Raw genomic sequence first — 22,429 nt, 5'->3', positions numbered from 1 at the left:
ATAGTAAATTATTATTACAACATTAAATATCAAAAATGGCACTGTCAAGGTAATTGCATCAATTTCAATACTGGATAGTTTTAGCTTGTGCAGATTACTTTGTGGGTGTACAGTACAAGTTATTGTGTTATCACCTGTAGCAATATCAGATCGTAGCAGTAATTTGTAATTTTTTAATTCATTTCCACTTTCAAACAAAACGCACAAATTTTTGTCTAAAGTAAATTGCATTCCTTCAACTGACATTATCATTTTATCATCATTTAATTGTGAATATAAAACTTCATCTTCCAGTGAAATATCAGTAGTAATTATGAAATCATCAAGAATTTTATCCATTTATTAAAAGTATTCTTTGATAAAAATATCTTAGACAGTATACTGAAGATTTAGAATGCAGAAAATCATATCACTTTATTGTAAGAAAGAAAATTTATACTAACAAAATAGAGATGTTTCTGGAAAAATATAAGTAATAATATTTAATATGAGGGTAATTCATGTGGGCTAACATCACATATCTTTAAAAATAATTAATTATAATATAAATTAGCAACATCTAAAAAATAAAAAAAATCTAAAACTAAAGATTTTTGATAAATATGTAATAATTTTTTTTAATAATTATTGATCAAAAGATTTTAAATGAAAAATTTTTGTAAACTTAATTAGCGTTAATTTAAACGCGCTACTTTCGCACTGTTTATTAATTATATTTCAATACATATTTACGTCTAACTTTTACAATCTGTGATCAGAGTTACATTTTTGTGAAGAATTGCCACTGAACAATCTATAATAATACTCTTAATTAAATAAGTTTTGTAAATGAGATCAAAGACAATTCGATTTGCTTAGCCAGGATTTTTTTTGCCTTAGACAAGTCCTATTAATTTGACAAAAAAAACAATATATGTAGTTATTTCACAATTTACGTAGTGTTATATAATATCAATCATATGTTTTACATTCTTACAAACATGCCTCAAATGTATAAGTTACAGTCCAATCATCTGATATTTTTTTTATTATTTGCTTGATCGTAAAATACATTTCAAGCATAAATCCTTCATTTCTATAAACTGTACTTTTAAAATAGGCGAACAAACATGTTTTCGTATCAGATGACTAGATTATCAATAACCGATCTATAAAAAAGGAGAGAGAATATATATAAATGTGATGTACAATAGAATTCTTCAAATTTTCCATAATTTATCTTTTTTTAATATTTACATACGAAATCTTATACAATATACTATAATTAAGAAAAGTTTGAACTCAATATGTTGCTTGCTGAAAAAACAAAAAATTTTTCTTTCTTTGATCTACAATCCAAATGAAGAATTGTACAATTAAAATATTTTAATATTGTCAACTTTTTTTTTTACATAAAATACAATTTTATATATTTCTTGGTACAGAAAAAATTAATCCGTAGAAAAACATTTATTAAAACTACGTTGTTAATTGATTGAAAACAATAAATGAGCTCAAACTTTTAAATATTTTGAAGTTATATTGTCCGACAAAATTATTAATCAATTAAATATATAATAATCAATATATATTAAAGGCGGATAATAGCAATCACATTCACAACTCATTATCTGCTTAATACGCAAACGCGACTAAAATGTATGAAAAATTTTATGTTGTTCAACATTTAAAAGCAAATATAGAAAAGCGACAATATTAAAGCAGATTATTTTATTATGTCCAGTACTTAAATCAAAAAGTACTACTTTTTTCATATAAAAATCAATTAATAGACATAATAAAAGAATTAATGAAACTTCGCAAAAACAATAAAATAATAATTAAATTACATTCAAAAATATAATGCAGGGAAGCGAAATTCTTACAATTTATAGTGTACGACTCAAGTGTACTCTAAAATATACAATCGGCATATTTCATATTGTTTACATATATTATAAAGTAGGCTATGTATTATACAGTTTACACGTCTCTTTAAACGTGTAAAAAAATAACTGACAATATTTCAGCGAAAAAAATTAATAAAATTTAGACTAGCATTAAATCAATTTAAATATTCAACTTAATTTCATTCTTACTTAATAATTTAAAATAAAAATATAAATGTCAAATTAATTAAAATTATGCAATACACGCGATGAAATACTTTTTCAGGGAATTTGTACAAATTACGTTTTTAATAACGTTTTAAAGGACAATTATACTCTATCATATTTTTTTCGATGTTTTCACCTTCCTTTGCGATTCCGATTCTTCATCAATGCCATAAAGATGCCCTCGGTGCTTCATTTCAGTGGCAACCGACTTTTTTTTTTTGCAAATAAAATCGAGCAGCGAAAACAAAGAAAATGAACAAACATAAAGAAATTAGTTAAAAAAGAAAATAATAAAAATTTTAAAAAAGAAAAGAAAATTAATGACTTAAAAGAAAAAATCAACATAATCTTAAACCACACTCACCAAACGCAAACGAACTCTTTTTGGTAAATCCTCTTGTAAACTGTAGATTTCATTTCGTTTTAATGAAAGTTGAGAACTATCTTCAAAGACGACCTATTAATTAAAGAAATAGAAAGAAATTTCGTCAATTATTAAAAATACAAATAATTAAATTAAAATTAATAATACAAATGTTATGCACTTACATTATACATAATACGATGATTTGTGCCTTCGAAAATTCCATCGTAAATATTGTTATCTGTCCATTTAACTCTCACATGTGCTCCAATTGCTGGTACATTTCGAGGGTCACAGTTCTATGAGCAAAAAAATTACAACATTCAAATAAATCTTAAAAATATTAAACAATTACGGTTTATTATCTTTTATTTATTATTGAAAATTGATATGGAAAACGTTTAAAAAAAACTTACAGTAATGTCGTCTGGATAAAGATCTTCGCTGAAGCTCTGATCCTCAAACGTAACCATATAGAAAAGGGTGTCTTGAATTGATGAAATTTTTGCCTTATAATAACGTGTATTACGATGTTTAGCCCATACATATTCTCCTAAACCAACCAATGGTATTTTCTCCTTTCCATCATCATGACGATGACAAGTTATCTAAAGAAAATATAAAATGAAATATATTAAAATCAGGTATTGTAATAATTTTTCATTTCACTGTAAATAAAGCGTTAGTAAAATGAAATAAAAAAAATTATGTTAATTTATGAATTACTTGTAGTTCTTCTGCATTATACGGTGGAATAACGAAAGTGGCTCCCTTTACTAATCCACAGGACGGATGAAAGAGTGCACCACATTTATCACAAGTAAGGCAAGCTCCGCTTCTCTGCCCACAACAACAACATTGTTGTTTAGTTAATCCTGATTTCATTGTTAAAACATTTATTGGATCTTTGTTTACAGCATCCTTAAATGTTATTCCTGGCAATAGAAGCGCACACACAATATGTGCCCAAAGACCATCGCTTGTTCGTTTTACTGCTCCGCCATTCATGGGACACAAACAGCACATCTAAAACAACATTAATAAATTAATAAAAATTAACTTTAAGCTGAACAGGCCTCGAATCGAATTTTAATTAAAATGTTGAATCTTACCAGTTGCATCTTTCCAGCCTTACACTTATCACAAGCCCAACTTTGAGAATCATTTGAAATCACAGTAACACCATAACAAGACGCGTGTACTGTTACATGACACTCTCTACATCGAAGAAGTTTATTATTCTCTGGTTCTATATTTTGTTCTTTTGAATTTGCAGCAAATAGTCTGGATGATACCTTTAAATAAAAAATTATTACAATGCATAATTCAATGTAGTTTATGAGGAATTTAGTATGCCGGAAAAATGCGATATAGGTGAAAAAATGGTGAATAATTATTACTTACCCAAATTGGAGAATTTTCTGGTAATACTATTGGCATCGAATACATCCAGTCAGAAGACATTTGACTATTACATAAACTCTTAGCCAATGCAAAAGGTGCACAAACAGCACAATGTGAAATTTGTCCACTCCAATAATCATTGAATGTTTGTAAACTTTTATTATCCGGTACATTTGGATAAAGCATTTCAGAAACATGCCCTGGAATAATTGAATTATTAACTGGTAAAATATTTTTTGAATAACCACTTAACGATGATGGTGATTGACAATTATTATTATTATTGAATTTTGATATCGACACATCTATAATTCGATTGGCGACAATTTTTTTTGGCTTCTCTTTTGATTTTCTTCGACTTTTTGATTCCATTGTTGGTATAATACTAGGTGCTTTATTTTGTATTTTATATTGCATATTCTGTGATTGTGATGGTAATTCAAGTAAATTATTTCTATCTGCCATTAATAAAGTTTGTTCTTTTTCTATAAACTTTGGTTCATTTTTTTCATTTTCAAATGATTTAATATTGTTAACAAAAATTCGATTAACATCAGGTTTTATATTACTTGTATTTAAAAAAATGTTATTTTCCGGTAAATTATTAACTTGCGTTGCAATGGAACATTTTTTTGATATCATTTTTAAATTTCCAATTGTTATTGCCTTTGGTGTTATTTTTTCAATAATAACATCATCATCGTCGTCATTATTTTCCAATGTTGTATTTTTAATTATTGCTATTGGCGATTTATAGTCTTTTGTTGGAAGGATAGTTTTATTTAAATTCTTTTGAATTGGTTTTGATATTCGTAATAATGATGGTGGGGGTTTTTTTAGTTGATGTTTCACATAATCGTTACCAATTGGAAATTTTGGAACGTTTGTTGGTGTTATTGTTTTTGTAGTCAATAAAGGCTTTGGTATTTTAATTGGCGGTGATATCATTGAAGGTGATGAAAATTGATTATTGGACAATAATGACAATTGACATTTATTATTATCTGCGTCTAGCATTGAATTCAAAATTTTGTGAGATTCATATTTTCGTATTTTTCCATCATTTTCTGTTTTTGAGTAATTTATAGGTACTGGTTCAACTATTAGGATTTTTTTGTTCTTCGGAAAAATTCTATTATCTTGAGTTGTAAATGCAGTTCGTTGAATTGGAATATTTGTCTTTAATAATTCCGCCCTTTGATTGTTCGTCAGTGGCTTTGATTGACTGCAATTAATAGGTACAAATTGATTCGATTGATTGGGTATCGAATTAAATTGACTTGAACAAGAAGATTGAATCATAAATGACGCCTGATTCGATATTGATGGCTGACTCGAAACTGATGGTTGATTTGAAACTGAAGGTTGATTTAATCCTTGATTTAACCCTTGATTCAATGCTTGATTTAATCCTTGATTCAGTCCTTGATTTAATCCTTGATTCAGTCCTTGATTCAATCCTGGATTTAATCCTTGATTCAGTCCTTGATTCAAAAAAGTTGATGATTGACTTGGATGATTACACTTGGTGATGGTCGTAGTACTCGGTAAATAATTTACATTAGTTGATGTTATCAAATGAGAATTGTGAGTTGAATTCCAAACATTTGGAGGAAGAATATAAGCGGTATCGATTAATCGTGTGAAATCTTTGTTTTCCTGAATTGGCTTTTCGGATTCAAGTTTTGGCATTTGTTGATTATCTTGTTTATTCACAAAATTAAGTTTGGGTGCTTTTAGTATATTATTTCTACCAAAAGCTTCGTTGGTAATGGTAGTAGATTTTTTTAAATTTGTATAGTTAAATTGTTTTGCAGTCTCCAAATTGACTAGAGATGTATTGTCCTTTTTTGTTGTTCTCTTTCTTTGCATTGTACAACTGGGTCGCTTTAAAAGTGTATGTTTACAAATTTTAATTTCTGAATTTGTTTTCAAATCATCATTAACTTTTGTTATTTTAGCAAACTCGGGTGTCGCTGTTCTCACTCCGGAAATAATGTCAGAAATTGTTGATTTATCATCAATTTCAATGCTACTATCATCATTCGATGTAATATTTGGTGGTTGAGAATCATTTAAAATGTCACTTAATGTAGATTTATTTTCAACATCAGTTTCTGATGATAGTTCTGATGAAACTTCAGTTTGAGAATTTGAAGTACTTTTATATGATGAAAGACTAGGCATTGCCATTAATTTTCGTTGAACATCAGCGTCCGACACATCCAATGGTTCACTACTATTAAATAATTCACTATCAGAAAATTTTCGTTTATTTTTTACTGTTCTTGGTTGTTTTGGCTTTTTATTTTCTGCAATTTTCGATTTCTTTTCTCCATTATCATCAGGATTCTTCTTTTTACGACCACGTTTCTCTTTTGCTGGCAAATATTTCAATAATTTTTCTTTATCTTCATTTTCAGGTGTACTTGTTTGGGAGAATTTCATTGAACCCGGCGATAGCATATCGTCGGTTGAATTCAATTTTTCCTCTGTTAAACTACTTTCAGAATTAGCTCTTAATTTAACAGCTGATTTTCTTGTTTTAGGTTTTTCCTTTTCTAAAAGTAATTTCTTCTTTCTTTTTTTACCTTTCTTACGGTTATAGCCATCATCAAAAACTGATGCCTCATCCACATCTGTATGAAAAGAAAATTTAATTATTAATTAAACATTAATATTTAAAAAGAAAATATGTTATACAGTTCAAAAGAAAAACAAACCCATTTCTCCTGCTTTTAGCCAAATATCTTCCAAAACTTCAAGTTGCTGTTCATCGGGTTCAGCTTCGGGTTCATCATCATCCATCATTTGGAGAAATTGTTTCACATATGGAGGAATATTTGGTTGATTTTTAACTAATTGCGTTAAATCCATATTTGTACTAGGACCGTTCTTTTTGCAATGAATTGTATGACGTTTATTTTTAGGAATAGCAGATAAATAACTTTCTGGTAATTCACCATTACTTTTACTATTGCATAGTAAATCCAACTGAGATGGCATGGGTGCAGCCGTTTGACGTGGATCTTCAGGATGAGGTCCAATATCTTCTCCACGTAACCACAATTGATATCTAAAAATTATTAAATAGAAATTTAATTTAACTAAATGTGTCCCTCCGCTTTAAATAAAATCAATTATTTAATCACTATATGAAATAACTTGCCTTTCTGGTTGAAATCGTTTGACGAAAGTGTCCATGGAGATTTTTACCATATCTTTACTACATGTACATTGAGTAGCTCTTTTTCCATATTCAACCCATCTAGGAGCAGCAAAATTTGTTGATTCAGCGCAATTAAAACCATGATTAAAACCAGCATGGTAGCCGTATGGAAATGTTATCATTATTTCACCGGCTTCTTGTGTTATCTAAAAAAACGTAATTTTTAATTGAAAAATATTTCAAAAAATAAATTTACTTTTTTTTATAACTTAAACATTATTTTTTTGCAATATTAATCTAAAATTTGAATTTTACACACGGTAAACTATGTGTAAAGTACTGCCATTTCTAACTACGTATGTATTTACTTTGCGCACTGCTAGCGCAATTTCTTTATCTATATTACTAGAATTATATCTTTAAATGAGCTGTTCTGTATTTTTTTGGTTTAAAAAAAACAATTTTTTTGAGGAAAAGAAAATTTTTGTCTTACTGCGCATTTTCCGCATATTTTTGATCACAAAATATACACAAATATTATTAATTGTTTGTTTTATTTTTTCTGAATGTTTTTTAAAATATTTCTACACTATAGACTTTTAGGTTTTTATACTTCAAAAGTAATAAACGATTACCAATATTAATTAACAATAATAAATTTAGGTAACACTACACACAACACGACAACAGCAATCAACGTGTACTGCGTAGTTGTACGTAGTATAACAAAAGTAACGTTAGGTTACATTTTTATTAGTTCCTTTATTTTTTCTCAATATTTATTTTATATTTACGTATTTAACTTTATTGGATTATAAAATTAATATTAGTTAAGTAATATATATATAAAATTTTTTATAAATTATTAAAAATTAATTTATATTAAATTTGAAAAAGTAAAATTCGCATAAATTCTCAGGAGATTTTAACTTAGAACTACACTAATCTCAGATGAACTTTTTGAGGGCTTATTTTTTTAAGAACAAATATTAATTTTTACTTCAATAATTATTTTGCAGATAAATTTATCAATATAATTCTTTTGAATTATAAATCAGGAAAGATCTTCAATGAAAGAGTTGAAATTTCAGCTAACAGATGTCTTCTTGCCGGTAAGGTCAATTACTATACTAATTTATAATTAATTATACATATATTAACGGAAATCTTTAACACCGAATCTTCATTTGTTCGAATTTTTTTTGTACGAATTGATATTTGATTGAAGTCTTGAAACAGCAAATTTCCATTTGTCCGAAATTGCAAATGTTCGACAAAAAAAACCCGAGAGAAAGATTTCGGCGCGAATTTAAAAATTTATTTTTTTTTAGGTATAAAAAAAACTTTTACTTACTTTGTTGCAGGGAATTGAGTACTGCCTTAAAATTTGCGGAGAAATCAAAGACATCTTATGACGCAAGAAAGCTTGACAATTCTGATAATAAGATGGAAAAAATCCATTAGCCAAACGTTCTAAACGTCTGCCGTGTTCAGGTGGTATTGCATACCACGTCTTGGGAGCTCCAAAATGTAAATAATTAATTGAATAAAGATCCATATCTTCAGTATGCCATGCAAATGTAGTTTTCCACATTCCAAAATAAAGATATGCAGTGTTAACTCCATCGATAGAAATTCCATAATCTTTATTCACATAGTCGAGAATAGTTCCTAAATGATTAATGTTCCATTCTTTAACATCCGGATCAGTGAGGGAACCAGATACATCGGCTCCATAAATTGGAGCAACATATGTTATGTTCTTCCAATATTTACGCTCTAAATCTTCATAATCAAAATGTCTAGGTGTATTATATCTTTCTGAATTGGCTAATTTTTGATACTCTTTAACGGTCATTGATTTCTTTTGAATATTTATTTGTTGATAGAGACCTTGCTTCCCAGTGACTACCTGACAAATAGGTGCAGGTATATTTAAATCTAGGGAATCAATGTCGTATCCTCCTTTTCTAGGTACCCATTCGGGAGGAGGAATAACTTTCGCTAAACCTGCCTTGTGAGCGCCTTTACTCTCCATGTACTCAACATATTTTGCAAAATCTTTAAACTCATCATATGTAGGTCTAAAGACCTGAATGCGGGGAGTCCCGCCTGAAGTGTTGTTCACCATTTTTTCTTCTTCTATAAAATATCTGAAACAAAAGAAATAATCTCTTATTTTACCATTAATTTTAGCTTTGAGTGATCGCTAACTTCATGTTTCTTATTTAATTTTTTCATTTTCAATTACTTTAGGGAATTTTCGAAAAACTACTCATAAATGCAAATTTATTTTTCACAAAAAGTAATTATTAATAAGAGATTACTTTCAAGAATATACGACAGGGTCCTGCACTGATTTACAATAGGATCGCAAATCACATTGGGACCCTATTTTTTTTGGATGGACCTCTCGGTTACTGCCTTTTTGACAACACCAAAATATTCTTTTGTTATATTTTGACAGACACCTGTCAGAGAACCATAAACGGAACACTTCAATCTGAGTTTATTGAGGGTATCAGTTACTATACCTAATTGACTCCAAAAAAATTCCTTTTTATAAAGAATATAAAAAAAACAATTTTTTTATTCAACTTTTATTAACATTTAGAAATTCAAATAAAATTTTTTAAATTTCTAACAATACTGTAGTGATTTAAATCGAGAATGACTATTGTGCCCTCTATACCGTTTGTTTTAGAAATTCTTTTTCATTTACCAAAATAAATAACAAATTTTTCCGATAAATGAATAATGTTACGTAAATAATTAAAAAAAGGTTACAATTTAATAAATAATTATATAATTATGTTACTGTCACAAAAATGATGAAACACAGTAGAGAAATTTCCCTAAGTTATATACAAATGTATATTTATAGCTTACTTTATATTTTTATCTTGAAAAAACTGCTTTTAAAATGTTGACAACTCTTTCAAAAAGAGGACAGTTTTTTTTCAGTTAATAATATGTGAAAATAAAGAAAATTAACACTAAAAGTGAATTTAATGCCGAAAAGTAGATGAATTTCAGGAATACGTGACATATCGGATTTCTATTATGGAGGTCATGCAGCCGCAGCACGTGCTATTGGTGTCTTCTATACAACAACAATACTGCAGACAAGGGATTCTGGGGAAAATGGTTACTATTTATTTTTTTCGACATAATACACAAAAAAACTGTCTTTCAATAGGTATTGAATTTTCAAAAAAGGAGTGGCACCAACAGTTCATTTATGAGAAACAAAGAAACAATTATCAAAAATTCTCAAATTTTTAAAAATTATTATTATTATAAACATATTTCTATTATTCTAGAATAATTATTTTCTTTCGATTTAATATTTTATTTAGAATATAAGTTTTATATATTTAATCAAAAATATTTTTATAATTTTTAATTATCTTTAATTAATATTAACGATTAATGAAAGAAAATGTTTTTTAGAAGACAGTGGCATCTGACACCGTTTAATCGATTTTCAACAGGGACGAACTTTCTGATTTGAAACTTCAATATTTAGTAACAAAACTATTTTTTAATAACAATAATAACTTTCTGAATTATATTAAAATTCAAGTTTTACGAAAAAGTATTAATGTGACAATGATAGAAGAAAGTAGAATAAAATAATAGTTTTATGGGATAAAGTTGTGTGTATTAGATTGCTTTTAAGAAACGCTCACATACACAAAGAATTAAGTATCTCACAAATACAATGCAAGCCTCGTGTCTACCCCGACACATATGAAGAATAATATTTCACGAGAAAACTGTAAATGAAAACCTAATTTTAAAAAAGATTGTTAATAATTTTTAAAAAATTAAATAACAGACGAGTTTGCATCATAAAATTATAAGCTGCTCCAATTATATGTGTATTGAAACACAATTGTGGCAACATCAACTTGCATATAGAGAGAGAGAGCATAAACAAAATGGATGTTTTTCTAAAGTGACAGGTCAAGTCGTACACCCCATAATCGTATCTACAAGAAGTCTAAATCACAATTCGCACTTTTAATTACAAAAAGAATTAAATTAGACTTACCAAAATCAGGGATATTTTAAAACATTTAACATTGGCAAATTGTGAATTATGGTATTAAACGATGTCTCCGAGAAAAACGCGAGCGGCGAATTTCACTGAATTGTTACATTCTTTTTTTCAAGTAAAAATTCACATTCACAATAAACACTTCACTTAAAACACTAATATTCATTGTCTGTCACACACAAAAGTTTCACAAGTTCAATTATAACACGAAACTTTCACGAAATACCGACAATCAAATCATTACTTTTAATTTTTTTCTCTGACGCTAAAAATTATGTCTGTAATCGACTAAAATCAGCTACAATCTGTGTGTGAACCTGAGATGGTGTAGCCGAACAGAGTCTGTGGTAAAATTGTTTGTGTAGGAAGTCAGCAGGGTTGGGTCATACAATGGTGACGTCATTCGATCTGAGGAGGTATTTCAAAACTTGGAATTTTTTTATATTTATCAACTTCTACTTATTGTCATTTTACAAAGTAAATAGAATTGATAAAATTTATAATAATGAGTATTTTCAGTAAGAAAACTTTAATTATTTAAAAACTTTATTTAAATTATCTTTAAAAAAAGTGTTTCTAACCTTAAATTAATTTTAACAATAAAGTAACTAAATTTTCACTAGAGCAGGGTGCGGTAGTTGACGAGAATCATGACAAATGGCGAGTGTGGAGACAATGGAAACCGAACAGACCGCAACCAATGAAAATAAAGTTGTTGTAGAAGTAGCTTTAGTTTTAGGGCTAACGCACAACCGTTCGAGAAGACTGTTCGACAACGAAGCTATTGTGCTCAGGGCTTAATAATGTTAATGTGTCGAGGCCCATCGAAACGTTTATGTTAAAAATCTTAACCTTTTAAAAAAATATATTTTTCTAGTATTAGAAAAGTTATAATTTTGTAATTAATTACTTTTGTATTTATTTAACATTTTGAAATTAACGTAGTTACATATTAAAATGGTAAAATTATCACCAGATTTAATTCAACAGTCAATGCAGTATATAAATCCGGTCAGAGACCGCGAACTCGATCTTAGAGGTTAGTATAATTAAGAATGCTTCAAATTTTACTTAAAAAAAATATAAATATGTTAAATTTACCATATCTTTATGATTGATTTATTTTTCAGGTTACAAAATACCCACTATTGAGAATTTGGGAGCAACATTGGTGAGTAATTTAGCTGAAAAAGCCTATACATTTTTTTAAGAAGTGAAAGACGCGAGAAAAATATAGTTAATATGTAATAACTAATAAATTAGTTTAAACTCACTCCAATAAAAGAAATTTTGCCTTAATATGAAGACAATTTCTTGAATTTTTAAGTGATTATGAAAAACGCAGTTGTTTTAGAAGCGAAAAACTTTTTAAAATTTTCTCTTAATATCCCAGGGTAAGTGTGTGTCTAAGATAACTACCAAATTCTTCAATAAAAGTTTAAAATAAAAAGAAAACTTTAAATTTAGTTCTGAAAATCGATTTATCTGCTTAATGTTAAACTTATAAAAATTACGAATTATAATTTTGCAATTTTTCTTTTATAGGATCAATTTGATACAATCGACTTCTCCGACAATGATATTCGTAAATTCGATGGCTTCCCACTTTTAAAACGATTAAAAACACTATTCTTTAATAATAATAGAATTGTTAGGATCGCAGAGGGTTTAGAAAATTGTATACCAAATTTAGAAACACTTATGTTGACTGGCAACATGATTCAGGAATTAAGTGATTTGGAACCACTTGTTCCTCTAAAACAACTTCAAAGCCTCTGTCTTTTACAAAATCCAGTCTCAGCCAAGCCACATTATCGTCAATATATAGTTTATAAATTTTCATCGTTGAGATTATTGGATTTTAGAAAAATCAAGAAACAGGAGCGTGAAGAAGCAACCACTTTCTTTAAAAGCAAAAAGGGGAAAGAAATGGCAAGAGAAATTGCAAAGAAGGCAAAAGCACAGTCCCAAAATATGAATGGTTTAGATAAACCTGTGATGACCTCAGATGAGCGTAATAAAATTAGAGAAGCAATCACAAACGCCACATCATTAGAGGAAGTTCAACGCCTTAGTAAATTACTTCAAGCTGGACAAATTCCTGGAGAAAAACAGAGAAACGGTATGTTAATATCGATTATTTTTTTTAACAGATAAAAAAAAAGTTAATTGTACTTTAATGGATAGAATTATGATTTTCTAGGTGATCAAGGTGGCGAAGCAATGGAAGAAGAAGATGAGGATTAAAAATTTAAACTTTCCATGAATTAAGAATCAGATTATTTTTATGATTAAAATGGAAGAGGATTTTAATGTTTGCTAAAAGAGTTTGCAAAATTATAAATTTCCATAATATTCAGCAACATTTAATAGATTTAAAAGTTACATTATTGATCGGCTGACTGTAAGTATTAAGAGCGTTAATTTTTCTAACGTTTGTCATTTGTCAAGCTAATAAACGAAAACTGTATACTACACACTTGCAGTTACTGAGTAAAAAGAATTTTTTTTTGTTTTCTGTGAAAACCTACCAAAATTATAAATACACTCATATTCTGAGTCAAAGGGTTGTCGAAGCGATATTCAATTTCTTAGAATTAAAATATGCAATTTAAATTTCAAAAGACACTTAAAAGTTACAAAATTAATGTCTTTTAGGGGAAACTGCAAGCAGTCAAGAATTACTTAAAGATTATTTTATTATTATAAAATCAGGTATGTATTTTGTAATCTGTGAATTATCAATTTTAAAATAAATGAAAGAAGCCAATTTAATGTGCTGATTTATTTTTATTCCTGTTATATTTATTTTGTTATTTAAGTTTCAAATAGTTTAAAGTACCTGAATTTGAATTCTCCCGCCACTTGTGAATGAACAATATGGTATTTCCGGTCTTTCAATAAAGGTGCTTTTACACCACTAGTATTTTGGTCAAGCAATCGGCTGTATTGAATTTTCACGGAGAATCACTGAATTTGATTGGCTCTAACAAAATCCAGCCTGCTTGACCAAAATACTGAAGGTGTAAAAGCACCTTTAAGGTACACGTAACTACCCAACCCTGCTGAGGTACTGCACTTTTAGCTTAACCATGACGTAATTCTTAGTGCCACGTTCGCAATCTGCCTAATTGTTACTTGCTTCTGAAAAGCTTGTCACAAGAATATTGCATTGTCAAAAATTGCCTATTGTCATTTTTTCTAATACCTCATATATGACAGGCATTGAGCATAAGGTTCACAATAATTAATATGGATTTATGTAAAAAAATATAGTTAGAAAAAAAAGAATGACTTTAACTCTGGTAATTAATATTTTATAGAAATTTTCAATTAGAACGTGTTTTATTTCTATATAGATGGGACAACGGTCGCTCATTTTCCGTTTTTTTTTATTGTAGGAGTTATTCATCACCTTTAACTGTCTGCGTACTTACACTCAACTAAGTTCTGGAATTCCTAGTTGAAATTTGTTCATTTGATTTTCAAATGTTGTATGACGCTTAAGTTTTGGGAATTAGTGTGTGTCGTGATATAATATATAAATATACATGAATGTAGTGTAAATAAAGCTATGATGACTTCTTCATCTTCGGATATGAGCCTAATGGATCTCCTTATTGAGAGAGATAACTCTCTGTTAAAGGGTGAAGTTAAGGATGAAACGTACAATGATGATAATATTGTGGTAAGCTTTTTTCATAATTTTTATAATGACATATGTCAGATTTGATTCGATCGTCTATAACCTGCGCGACGAACCATGCCGTTAGGGTGGCATTCTCGAGTCCGTTATTTTTCTATATCTATATTTTTATACGTTATGTATCAATCGAGTTTTTTTAATCGCACAACGTTAGACTGATTTTTTTGTATGTTGAAGTAAATTATATGGACACGTGAATGACCCATATGGACTAGACATTCCAAACAAAATTTGTTTGGCTCCATTATTTTTTTACGAATTCGTATCTTTCAAGGATCTAAATATATAATATTTCTCTTTTATTTGTTTGATTGAATATTTTTTTTACTTAAAAAAATACAGTTTGATGGATTTTATCAAATAAAAACATTTTATCCGTCTATCATTAATGGCCATACTGTTCAATTATAAAATAGCATCCGGGTAAAAAAAATGACTCAAGCATTGTTTATCTACTCGCGGAAGAAAATATATTAAATTAGTACATATTTTTTAGTTTATGTATATTTTCATGCATTTCTTAAGTTTTTAAGAAATTTTAAAAGTTTTTCTACTCATTATTTTTAATATAATGTATAATAATAATAATAATAATCGTAATTTTTCAGTTTCTAAACTTGTTTGTCTTTTGAGACAAATATTGTTTGTCTTTTGTTTATTTTACATTAACAAACTTTTTTCGTCATTTGTTTTTAAAAATAACAATTATTATTTTACTAGTAAACGCTAAATCCCGTTTTTTCTATCCTAAAAAATAGTATTAACAAAATATCTGTCATATTGTTGTTGAAATCTAATTGGTCGTTATCAAACGTGAACATTTTTCACATCTTTAAATGTGGTTTGTTTACTTATGTCATCATATCTGAAATATTCATTTAATGTAAATTGTTGTGTATAAATTAAAATATAATATTCGAATAAAATAATCAGAGTTTTCAGTATCGATTAGTTATCAGATTAAAATTTGACACCTTTCTTTATCAGTAATTAAGATCACTTAGTAAATCCTAGGTTGAATAATAATTAAATTCTCATGTTCCAAAGATCTCTAATTTTCATCAAAACATTGTGAAAAAATGTCTCATTATAATTTAAAGACAACTAAAAGGCAGAAAATACGACTAATTAGCAGCAAATTAAACTCTCATTTTCCAATATAAAGTCTCACATAGATATTTTTGTTTAGAATGAAGAATGGATTTCGACAACCGGCTATCAAGATGATTTTTTGAATTCAATTTTAAATGATAATCAATTCAATTTTATGGATCATGACACAATTAGCGGTGATTTGGAGACAGTACCGTCGTCATCATCAGACAGTGGTTTATCCAGTGCATTTAGCCTCTCATGTGAACAACAATTAAGTCCACATTTGCCTATGGAAGAAGATCAAACAGGAACTATAAACTCATGTCTCAACAGTCCACAAAATAATGCAGAATTTGATTATTTAGACAGTCCAAATGAATCTGTCGATAGTGTCGATAGTCCCGACAGATCTGTTGTCAATTCTAATTTTGGTTCTCCAATAGCTGAAGGTACTGAAGAAATGGATTATCAACAGACATTTGTTACTATCGTCAATCCACAAGTTGTTGAGGATGCAAATACTGAGACGATGGTTGAACAAAATCCAGTTGTCAATTTTGGTAAGTTATTTAATTTTTCTTTAAAACGTACTTCAGAGAATTTTAATTTTTTATCTTTAATATGTGGATTTATCTTTAATCATTTATAATTATTATTTATATTCAATAAAATTGTTTAGATTCCAATTTAAAACAACGGACTCAAATTTCAACAAACGACAATACTGTCAACTTACGCAATATTTCTTGCAATGGAAAACGTAACATTAAACAATTAATACGCGTCACACCGATTGGATCTCGTAATTCAAGATCTTTACTTTTGCCATTAAATTCGAACGATATTAAAGAAGTTCGAACAATAAAAATTATCAATGCAGTTCAAGCAAGAAATCTCAAAGGATTTAAAATTAATCAAGGAAATATTCTCACAAAGAATTTGCAAGTTAGTATCTTTTTTATTAAATAAATTAAATTTACTGGAATACTAGAACATAGTGCTTTTTTATCAAACAAAAAAAAAAAATGTATTCCTTTTAATAATTTTTTTTATCCCTTTTTAAAGATAAACTTCAAAAAAGAAGATTTAAGCAACAGACCAGTCGCAGAAAACAATGAAATAACTGAAAGTGTTTCACAATATCAGCCATTGAAATTAAATGCTGAGGAGAAACGTTTGCTACAAAAGGAAGGAATCACATTACCGACTCATCATCCTTTAACAAAAACTGAGGAACGTGAATTAAAAAGAATCAGACGTAAGATTCGTAATAAGATTTCAGCTCAGGACTCACGTAAAAGAAAAAAGGAATATGTTGATGGATTAGAGGATCGCGTTAAACAGTGTACCGAAGAAAATTTAACACTCATAAAGCGCATTAAAGTTCTTCAATCACAAAATCAAAGTTTAGCAGGACAATTGAAAAGGCTTCAAACACTTATTCAGAAAGGAAACAAAAGTGCACAGCCTGCTACTTGTCTTATGGTATTTTTACTCTCATTAGCACTTGTTGCTGTACCAAATTTGCGTCCACATTCTAATGAAAACAGCAATGAACTTGCCCAAGAGCAAAAGCAACAAGAGAAAATAACACCATTGGCAGGTAACTATAAACATTTGTTTCACGTCACTTGAAAGAGAAAGATGGAAATACAAAAAGATATACCTACATCTTTTTGGGTGTAACTTGAAATAAAATTAAATGTTTATTGAAATATGTTTCAGGTCGTTCAAGAAATTTACTGTACACAAAGCAAATTATGGAGAAAGAACTTCAACAATATGGAGAGGAATTGCTCCAAGAATTTGAGGGTTTAATGGACCATGATTACAGCAACATTCAAGTGCCAATGTACAGAAAGGAACATTATGATAATAATAAACCATCGCAAAAAAGCATATTATCTGATTTGGTTGGAGATACTTTTGGTTCAGGTAACGATATAAATACAAAACCTACATTGAAATATATAGAACCTCCATTGGATGATTATAGACCACCGCCAAAACCTGGAGGATTATCGGAAACAAAGATCGTTAATAAGCTCGAAGCACTTACAAATGAGCTTAAAATTAACATTTCAGACACTGAAGGTATTCGAACAGTGTTTGTAAATGGATCACAAGTGTAGAATTAGAAATGTATATTTCATAAAATCAGATTCGAAATTATTTTTTTTCATTTATAATTGTCAAAATTAAATGTAATTGCTTTCTCAGGGTTTATTTTAATTGATATTCTTTTGAAAGTGTTTTACATTATATTGAATAATATTTTTATGCAAAGTATATTTTCATGCGAAAAGGCAAATGACTGAGTCAAGGTGGTCAATATTTTAGGGATTTATTTTTTTTTTTTTTAAACATTTACTCAGAATTAAATTTTACTTCAGATTCGTAATCAGCGACTCCAACAATTTTCAATTAACGAACAAGTTTCGAATCTGATTAATTTTAAAAATTAGGTATATTATATTGAATCCGCTATTTTTTCCTGATATTTTTGAAAACTGACTTAAGATTCGTAATCAGCGACTCTACAAAAAAAAATCCGATTTTTAATCTGATAGAATTTTAAAGTTCATTTTTAATTTCGTTATTTTGAAATATTTATAAATATTATGTTTTAAATGGTTTTAATTAGAAATCGTAAGAGATTTAAAAATTTTTACCGAAAAAAATCATTTAATGATTGTGTGTAAATTTTTAGTGATTTTTAAAAATACTACAAAGTATTTGAATCAAAAAAAAAATTCCATTGTGCTTATTAATTTTATAATTTGTTACTAGTAAACTCAGCTGTTTGGCTTTTTGTATTAGATAACATATATGTTTGGAAACCCTGAAAAAGGAAATTGTACAAAAGTTTTATATAGTAATAGAGTTCTAATCATGTTAATGATTGCCTTATATGATTAATTAGGCAATTAAGTACTGATTACTAAATTACTGAAATTTAATTAGTCGTTAGTTAATTAATTTAATTCATTAAAAATTCGTATCTTTAAAAATAAGTATAAATCAATCTTATACGACTTTCTACTAACTAGCCGTAAATATGTGGATCAAAATTTTTCAAGTGATACCATCATTATTTTTATAGTCAGTTAATTCGAGTCTAAAAATTGCATGCGCATTAACAAGATTATATCTTAAAGAAGATCTAGAAAAAAATTTAGATAGTATCACTTGAAAAATTTTGAATCATATGCTTCCCAGTTGTTTAATATTTAAGTAATCCGATAAACGATTTTTTGATCTCTAAAAAAAATGTGCCTCTAATGTGAAATTTTTCAAAGAAATAGTCAAAACGATTGATATAGAATCATGTAAACAGCATAAAAAAAATTTGTTTTAATTTTAAGTAAAGAAACTGTAAAACTATGTGATTGATATGAAAGAAAATCTTACGGCTTCACAAATTATTATATGTTAGATTCATTTTTCATGAGATGATTGATCTCATTCGTACGAGAGAAATAAATAAATAAACCTATGTAAATTTTCTGATAATGGTAACACATAATTGTTACTTAAGGGGTAACATCATGTCTAAAATGCTATATTTTTGTAATTTTTTTTTTCTCGAAAACAATAAATAAATGAAAATGAAAATTTGATTAAAATTTTAATAAGCAAAAAAAATGTTTTATTTTTTTTTGACGCAATTATCTATCAAAGTTATGTACGATGATTAAAAAATTCTTTCGTAAGAATGACTCACATTTGAATATAAATACTTTCTCATTTATTATGAGAATGTAAAAACTTTGATTTTGTTATGAAAAAATTTTCTAAAATTATTTACAACTTAAAAACATTCCAATTTATTAAAAAGATTTTATGCTATTTCGATTGACAATATTTAAAACAATTCTGCACGACATAATTATTTGTTGGTAACGATTCTTCGATAAGATACTTATATTTCAAAGAAATTTTGTAAATATATTTAACAATCTATTTGTTGAAAATTCTAGAGTTGTTACCTCTTAATAGCATATAATTGCGTGTTATAATTATTTCTAAAGAAATAATTTCGTTGCTTCGCCTCATCCATGCCTATACAATACTTTACATACAGTTGATTTTAAATTGATTTATTTATATAATTTTAAATAAAAATACACAGTTACAACAGAACTTTATGTTTAGTTATTTATATATTTGTGATAAAATTGATTTGAAATGCAGTTTATATTAGCGGGTATGTGTCGTTAATTTTGACACACAGAAAAATATATATTTAAATAAATATAAATAATATAAATATATATTTTTTAGCGTGCGATTCATCCACCGCATTTCATATTCGACCTATAATCTTACTTATTAATTAAATGTAAGAAATACATTATAAAGTAATGTGACTTCGTAAAATTCTATTCGTCTTTACTATTCACATTACTTGATCTACTGAAAAGAACCTAAGATCCAGAAAAATGTATTTTCCCTTTTTATCGATTCTGATAAAAAGAATACACTGATAACTCAAAATCTGAAAATTTTAAATAGCGGATTCAATAGGATGGAAGATTATTTAAAAATTGATCCTATTTGCTTGAAACTATTTACTCAAAGGTTTACGGAATACTAATGTAAAAATACATGTTACTTATTTCTACCTTGCACTCAAAACGCATATTTATATAGTATTTACTGGTATGTATAACTTAATATAATATAAAATCAAATAATATATATTTTGTGAAATGTTATTTAGGAACTAAAGTTATACAATAATTAGTATTATTATCTTTTATCCAATGTTATCTATAATTTAAATATAACATAATAAATTTATTTCTTTCTTGTTGTATTTATAATTGTACAAAATAAAATATACATTGAAGCGCAATGCGTCTTAGATTTTTTTATTGTTATTGTAACATCTAAACATTTTTATTTTCTATTAATTGAATTTTTGGAAACTTGCAACTAAAAATTTTCTATATAAATTAAAAAAAATGTAGGCATTAAAAATCATAAATGAATTAATTCGAGGGATGATAAAAAAAATATATTTCTCCATCATCTACTATTATTTTATTTTATTATATTAAATGAAAACATGAAGTACAGACAAATTTTGAATTTGAATGTTATTCATGGGCAATCAATAATTTATTCATAATATATTTACAATAGACGTAAAGTATTCTTACAATTTCTAAAATGCGAACAACAATCGTAGCAAGTATCTATACAACGAAATAACTTCAAGCAGCTATAGCTTCCTGTGTAGCTCGCCTTTTTTTCCTTTCTAAAAGTCGGCGCTCTCTTTCATATTCCTTCATTCGTAAAACCCAACTATAATTTTAATAAATCTATTAGCTGATATTCCACATTCATCGAAAGTATTATTTAAAAACTTCTTTCTTTCCAATCTAATAGTTTAAAATTAAGTTTCCTTTTTTTTATTTGATAGAATAGTTTTGGTCTGAAGGACTGATAGTAAAAAACAGTTTTAAAAAACTATATGAATTGAAAGGGAGGCAAAATAATTTTTATTTTGAAAAATAAAATATTTTATGTGCCACGATTAAGAATGAATTAGGAAATCAATTGATTGGGTAGATTTTCAATAACACTAAATAAAATTTAAAAAAATTTAATGAATAAGACTTACTCATCCACTAGGCATTGTTGATATTCATCTTTTACTTCAGTACATTTAACAATCCATGGCATTTCACGAGCTCGACATGCTTCTAATTTTAAATAATGATGAGCACAATAATCACGAAATTCTGATGGCACATTATTTGCCCTCATTTCTTGAATTGTGGCAACCATAACTGAAATATTAAAATTTAAATTAATTTATAAATAAAAAAATAAAAATATTCTTGGAATATATTAATAATAAAGATTTTTGGCCAATTCCTATATATTAGAATATATTTTGATTGACGTGATAATACATCTCGATCTTTAAAAAATACAACAATAAGCAGATATTACATGATAATAAACAATGTTAAGGTAGTTTCCAAAAAGAAAAAAAAGTAGTAGTTATGTCATTATATTTTTTGGAGAAAGTCCAAAGGATTAAATAAAAAATACATCGCTTTTTTGCAAATATAAATTAGAATAAAAGAAACATTTTTTTCTCTATTCTTTCTGTTTAGAAAATTAAAAACAACTGTAAACATTTTGAAAAATCAAACATATGAATTATGAATTTGAGGTTAAAAAATATATCCTCACCTCTTTCTTTTCTACCATTTGGAAATCCCATTTGAGGATCAAAAGTTGGTTCGCTCAATGCTACGGGCATTGTATCCTGATGAGTAAAATACGTTTTCGTCCAGTTTGTACCCATTTTATTATTAAAAGACAATTGAAAAATAATAACAAATTTTGGAAACTCGAAACTCCTTATAGGTGTTTTTGGAGTTCGCCACAGGTTAACTCCAGGGTAATCACGGACCAATGACTGCGATTATGCTGCTGGATCAGACCAATCATCGTCTAGGACTACCGCAGTACCAACAGAAAAAAATGGTACATCTTGAATTATAACTACCCA

At 27.7% G+C, this 22,429-nt stretch overlaps 4 protein-coding genes across 5 annotated transcripts; 2 read left to right on the top strand and 2 right to left on the bottom strand.

Moving 5' to 3' along the window:
- Nucleotides 1-668: 668 nt before the first annotated feature.
- Nucleotides 669-11,426, bottom strand: LOC127289215 (uncharacterized). 2 transcript variants are annotated; one of them, XM_051317019.1, is made up of 11 exons: nt 11,091-11,426; nt 8,388-9,186; nt 7,034-7,239; nt 6,588-6,940; nt 3,865-6,503; nt 3,573-3,755; nt 3,187-3,486; nt 2,877-3,068; nt 2,646-2,759; nt 2,461-2,553; nt 669-2,304 (listed from the first exon to the last, which is right to left on the bottom strand). In XM_051317019.1, exons 2-11 carry the CDS (start codon nt 9,162-9,164, stop codon nt 2,209-2,211), a joined length of 4,953 nt encoding a protein of 1,650 aa, XP_051172976.1. In that variant the 5' UTR covers nt 9,165-9,186; nt 11,091-11,426; the 3' UTR covers nt 669-2,208. The 2 variants fall into 2 exon arrangements, with proteins under 2 accessions (XP_051172976.1, XP_051172984.1); XM_051317027.1 differs by lacking the exons at nt 8,388-9,186; nt 11,091-11,426 and adding an exon at nt 7,527-7,716.
- A 469-nt stretch (nt 11,427-11,895) lies between these two features.
- LOC127290643 (probable U2 small nuclear ribonucleoprotein A') lies at nt 11,896-13,599 on the top strand. The gene is made up of 4 exons (XM_051319354.1): nt 11,896-12,135; nt 12,227-12,267; nt 12,642-13,218; nt 13,300-13,599. Exons 1-4 carry the CDS (start codon nt 12,054-12,056, stop codon nt 13,341-13,343), a joined length of 744 nt encoding a protein of 247 aa, XP_051175311.1. The 5' UTR covers nt 11,896-12,053; the 3' UTR covers nt 13,344-13,599.
- A 591-nt stretch (nt 13,600-14,190) lies between these two features.
- Nucleotides 14,191-19,482, top strand: LOC127290623 (probable basic-leucine zipper transcription factor G). The gene is made up of 6 exons (XM_051319321.1): nt 14,191-14,401; nt 14,498-14,784; nt 15,992-16,457; nt 16,577-16,842; nt 16,963-17,500; nt 17,623-19,482. Exons 2-6 carry the CDS (start codon nt 14,671-14,673, stop codon nt 18,027-18,029), a joined length of 1,791 nt encoding a protein of 596 aa, XP_051175278.1. The 5' UTR covers nt 14,191-14,401; nt 14,498-14,670; the 3' UTR covers nt 18,030-19,482.
- Nucleotides 19,483-20,933: 1,451 nt separating this feature from the next.
- LOC127290651 (NADH dehydrogenase [ubiquinone] 1 beta subcomplex subunit 7) lies at nt 20,934-22,317 on the bottom strand. The gene is made up of 3 exons (XM_051319368.1): nt 22,108-22,317; nt 21,527-21,695; nt 20,934-21,207 (listed from the first exon to the last, which is right to left on the bottom strand). The coding sequence occupies exons 1-3, from the start codon at nt 22,220-22,222 to the stop codon at nt 21,117-21,119; spliced, it is 375 nt and encodes a 124-aa protein (XP_051175325.1). The 5' UTR covers nt 22,223-22,317; the 3' UTR covers nt 20,934-21,116.
- Between the last annotated feature and the right edge of the window lie 112 nt (nt 22,318-22,429).

The sequence above is a fragment of the Leptopilina boulardi genome, unplaced genomic scaffold (genome assembly GCF_019393585.1).
Source record: "Leptopilina boulardi isolate dan_hultmark-lab unplaced genomic scaffold, ZJU_Lbou_2.1 LbouV2_123, whole genome shotgun sequence".
NCBI classification, from domain to species: Eukaryota; Metazoa; Arthropoda; class Insecta; order Hymenoptera; family Figitidae; genus Leptopilina; species Leptopilina boulardi.
Note: the sequence above shows the minus strand (reverse complement) of the source record. Positions and strands in the feature narration are given on the sequence as shown.

Bases quoted from the DNA above. Each gene is read 5' to 3' on its own strand.
- LOC127289215 (XM_051317019.1), bottom strand. From the start codon at position 9,164: ATGGTGAACAACACTTCAGGCGGGACTCCCCGCATTCAGGTCTTTAGA. The intron at 3,487-3,572 runs GTAAGATTCAAC...ATGTTGTTTTAG, and splicing joins AGGCTGGAAAGATGCAACTG to ATGTGCTGTTTGTGTCCCAT. The intron at 2,760-2,876 runs GTAAGTTTTTTT...TTTTGCTCATAG, and splicing joins TTTATCCAGACGACATTACT to AACTGTGACCCTCGAAATGT.
- LOC127290643 (XM_051319354.1), top strand. From the start codon at position 12,054: ATGGTAAAATTATCACCAGATTTAATTCAACAGTCAATGCAGTATATA. The intron at 12,136-12,226 runs GTTAGTATAATT...TTTATTTTTCAG, and splicing joins CCGCGAACTCGATCTTAGAG to GTTACAAAATACCCACTATT. The intron at 13,219-13,299 runs GTATGTTAATAT...ATGATTTTCTAG, and splicing joins TGGAGAAAAACAGAGAAACG to GTGATCAAGGTGGCGAAGCA.
- LOC127290623 (XM_051319321.1), top strand. From the start codon at position 14,671: ATGATGACTTCTTCATCTTCGGATATGAGCCTAATGGATCTCCTTATT. The intron at 16,458-16,576 runs GTAAGTTATTTA...AAAATTGTTTAG, and splicing joins AAATCCAGTTGTCAATTTTG to ATTCCAATTTAAAACAACGG. The intron at 17,501-17,622 runs GTAACTATAAAC...AATATGTTTCAG, and splicing joins GAAAATAACACCATTGGCAG to GTCGTTCAAGAAATTTACTG.
- LOC127290651 (XM_051319368.1), bottom strand. From the start codon at position 22,222: ATGGGTACAAACTGGACGAAAACGTATTTTACTCATCAGGATACAATG. The intron at 21,696-22,107 runs GTGAGGATATAT...TTAATATTTCAG, and splicing joins AAATGGTAGAAAAGAAAGAG to TTATGGTTGCCACAATTCAA. The intron at 21,208-21,526 runs GTAAGTCTTATT...TTAAAATTATAG, and splicing joins CAACAATGCCTAGTGGATGA to TTGGGTTTTACGAATGAAGG.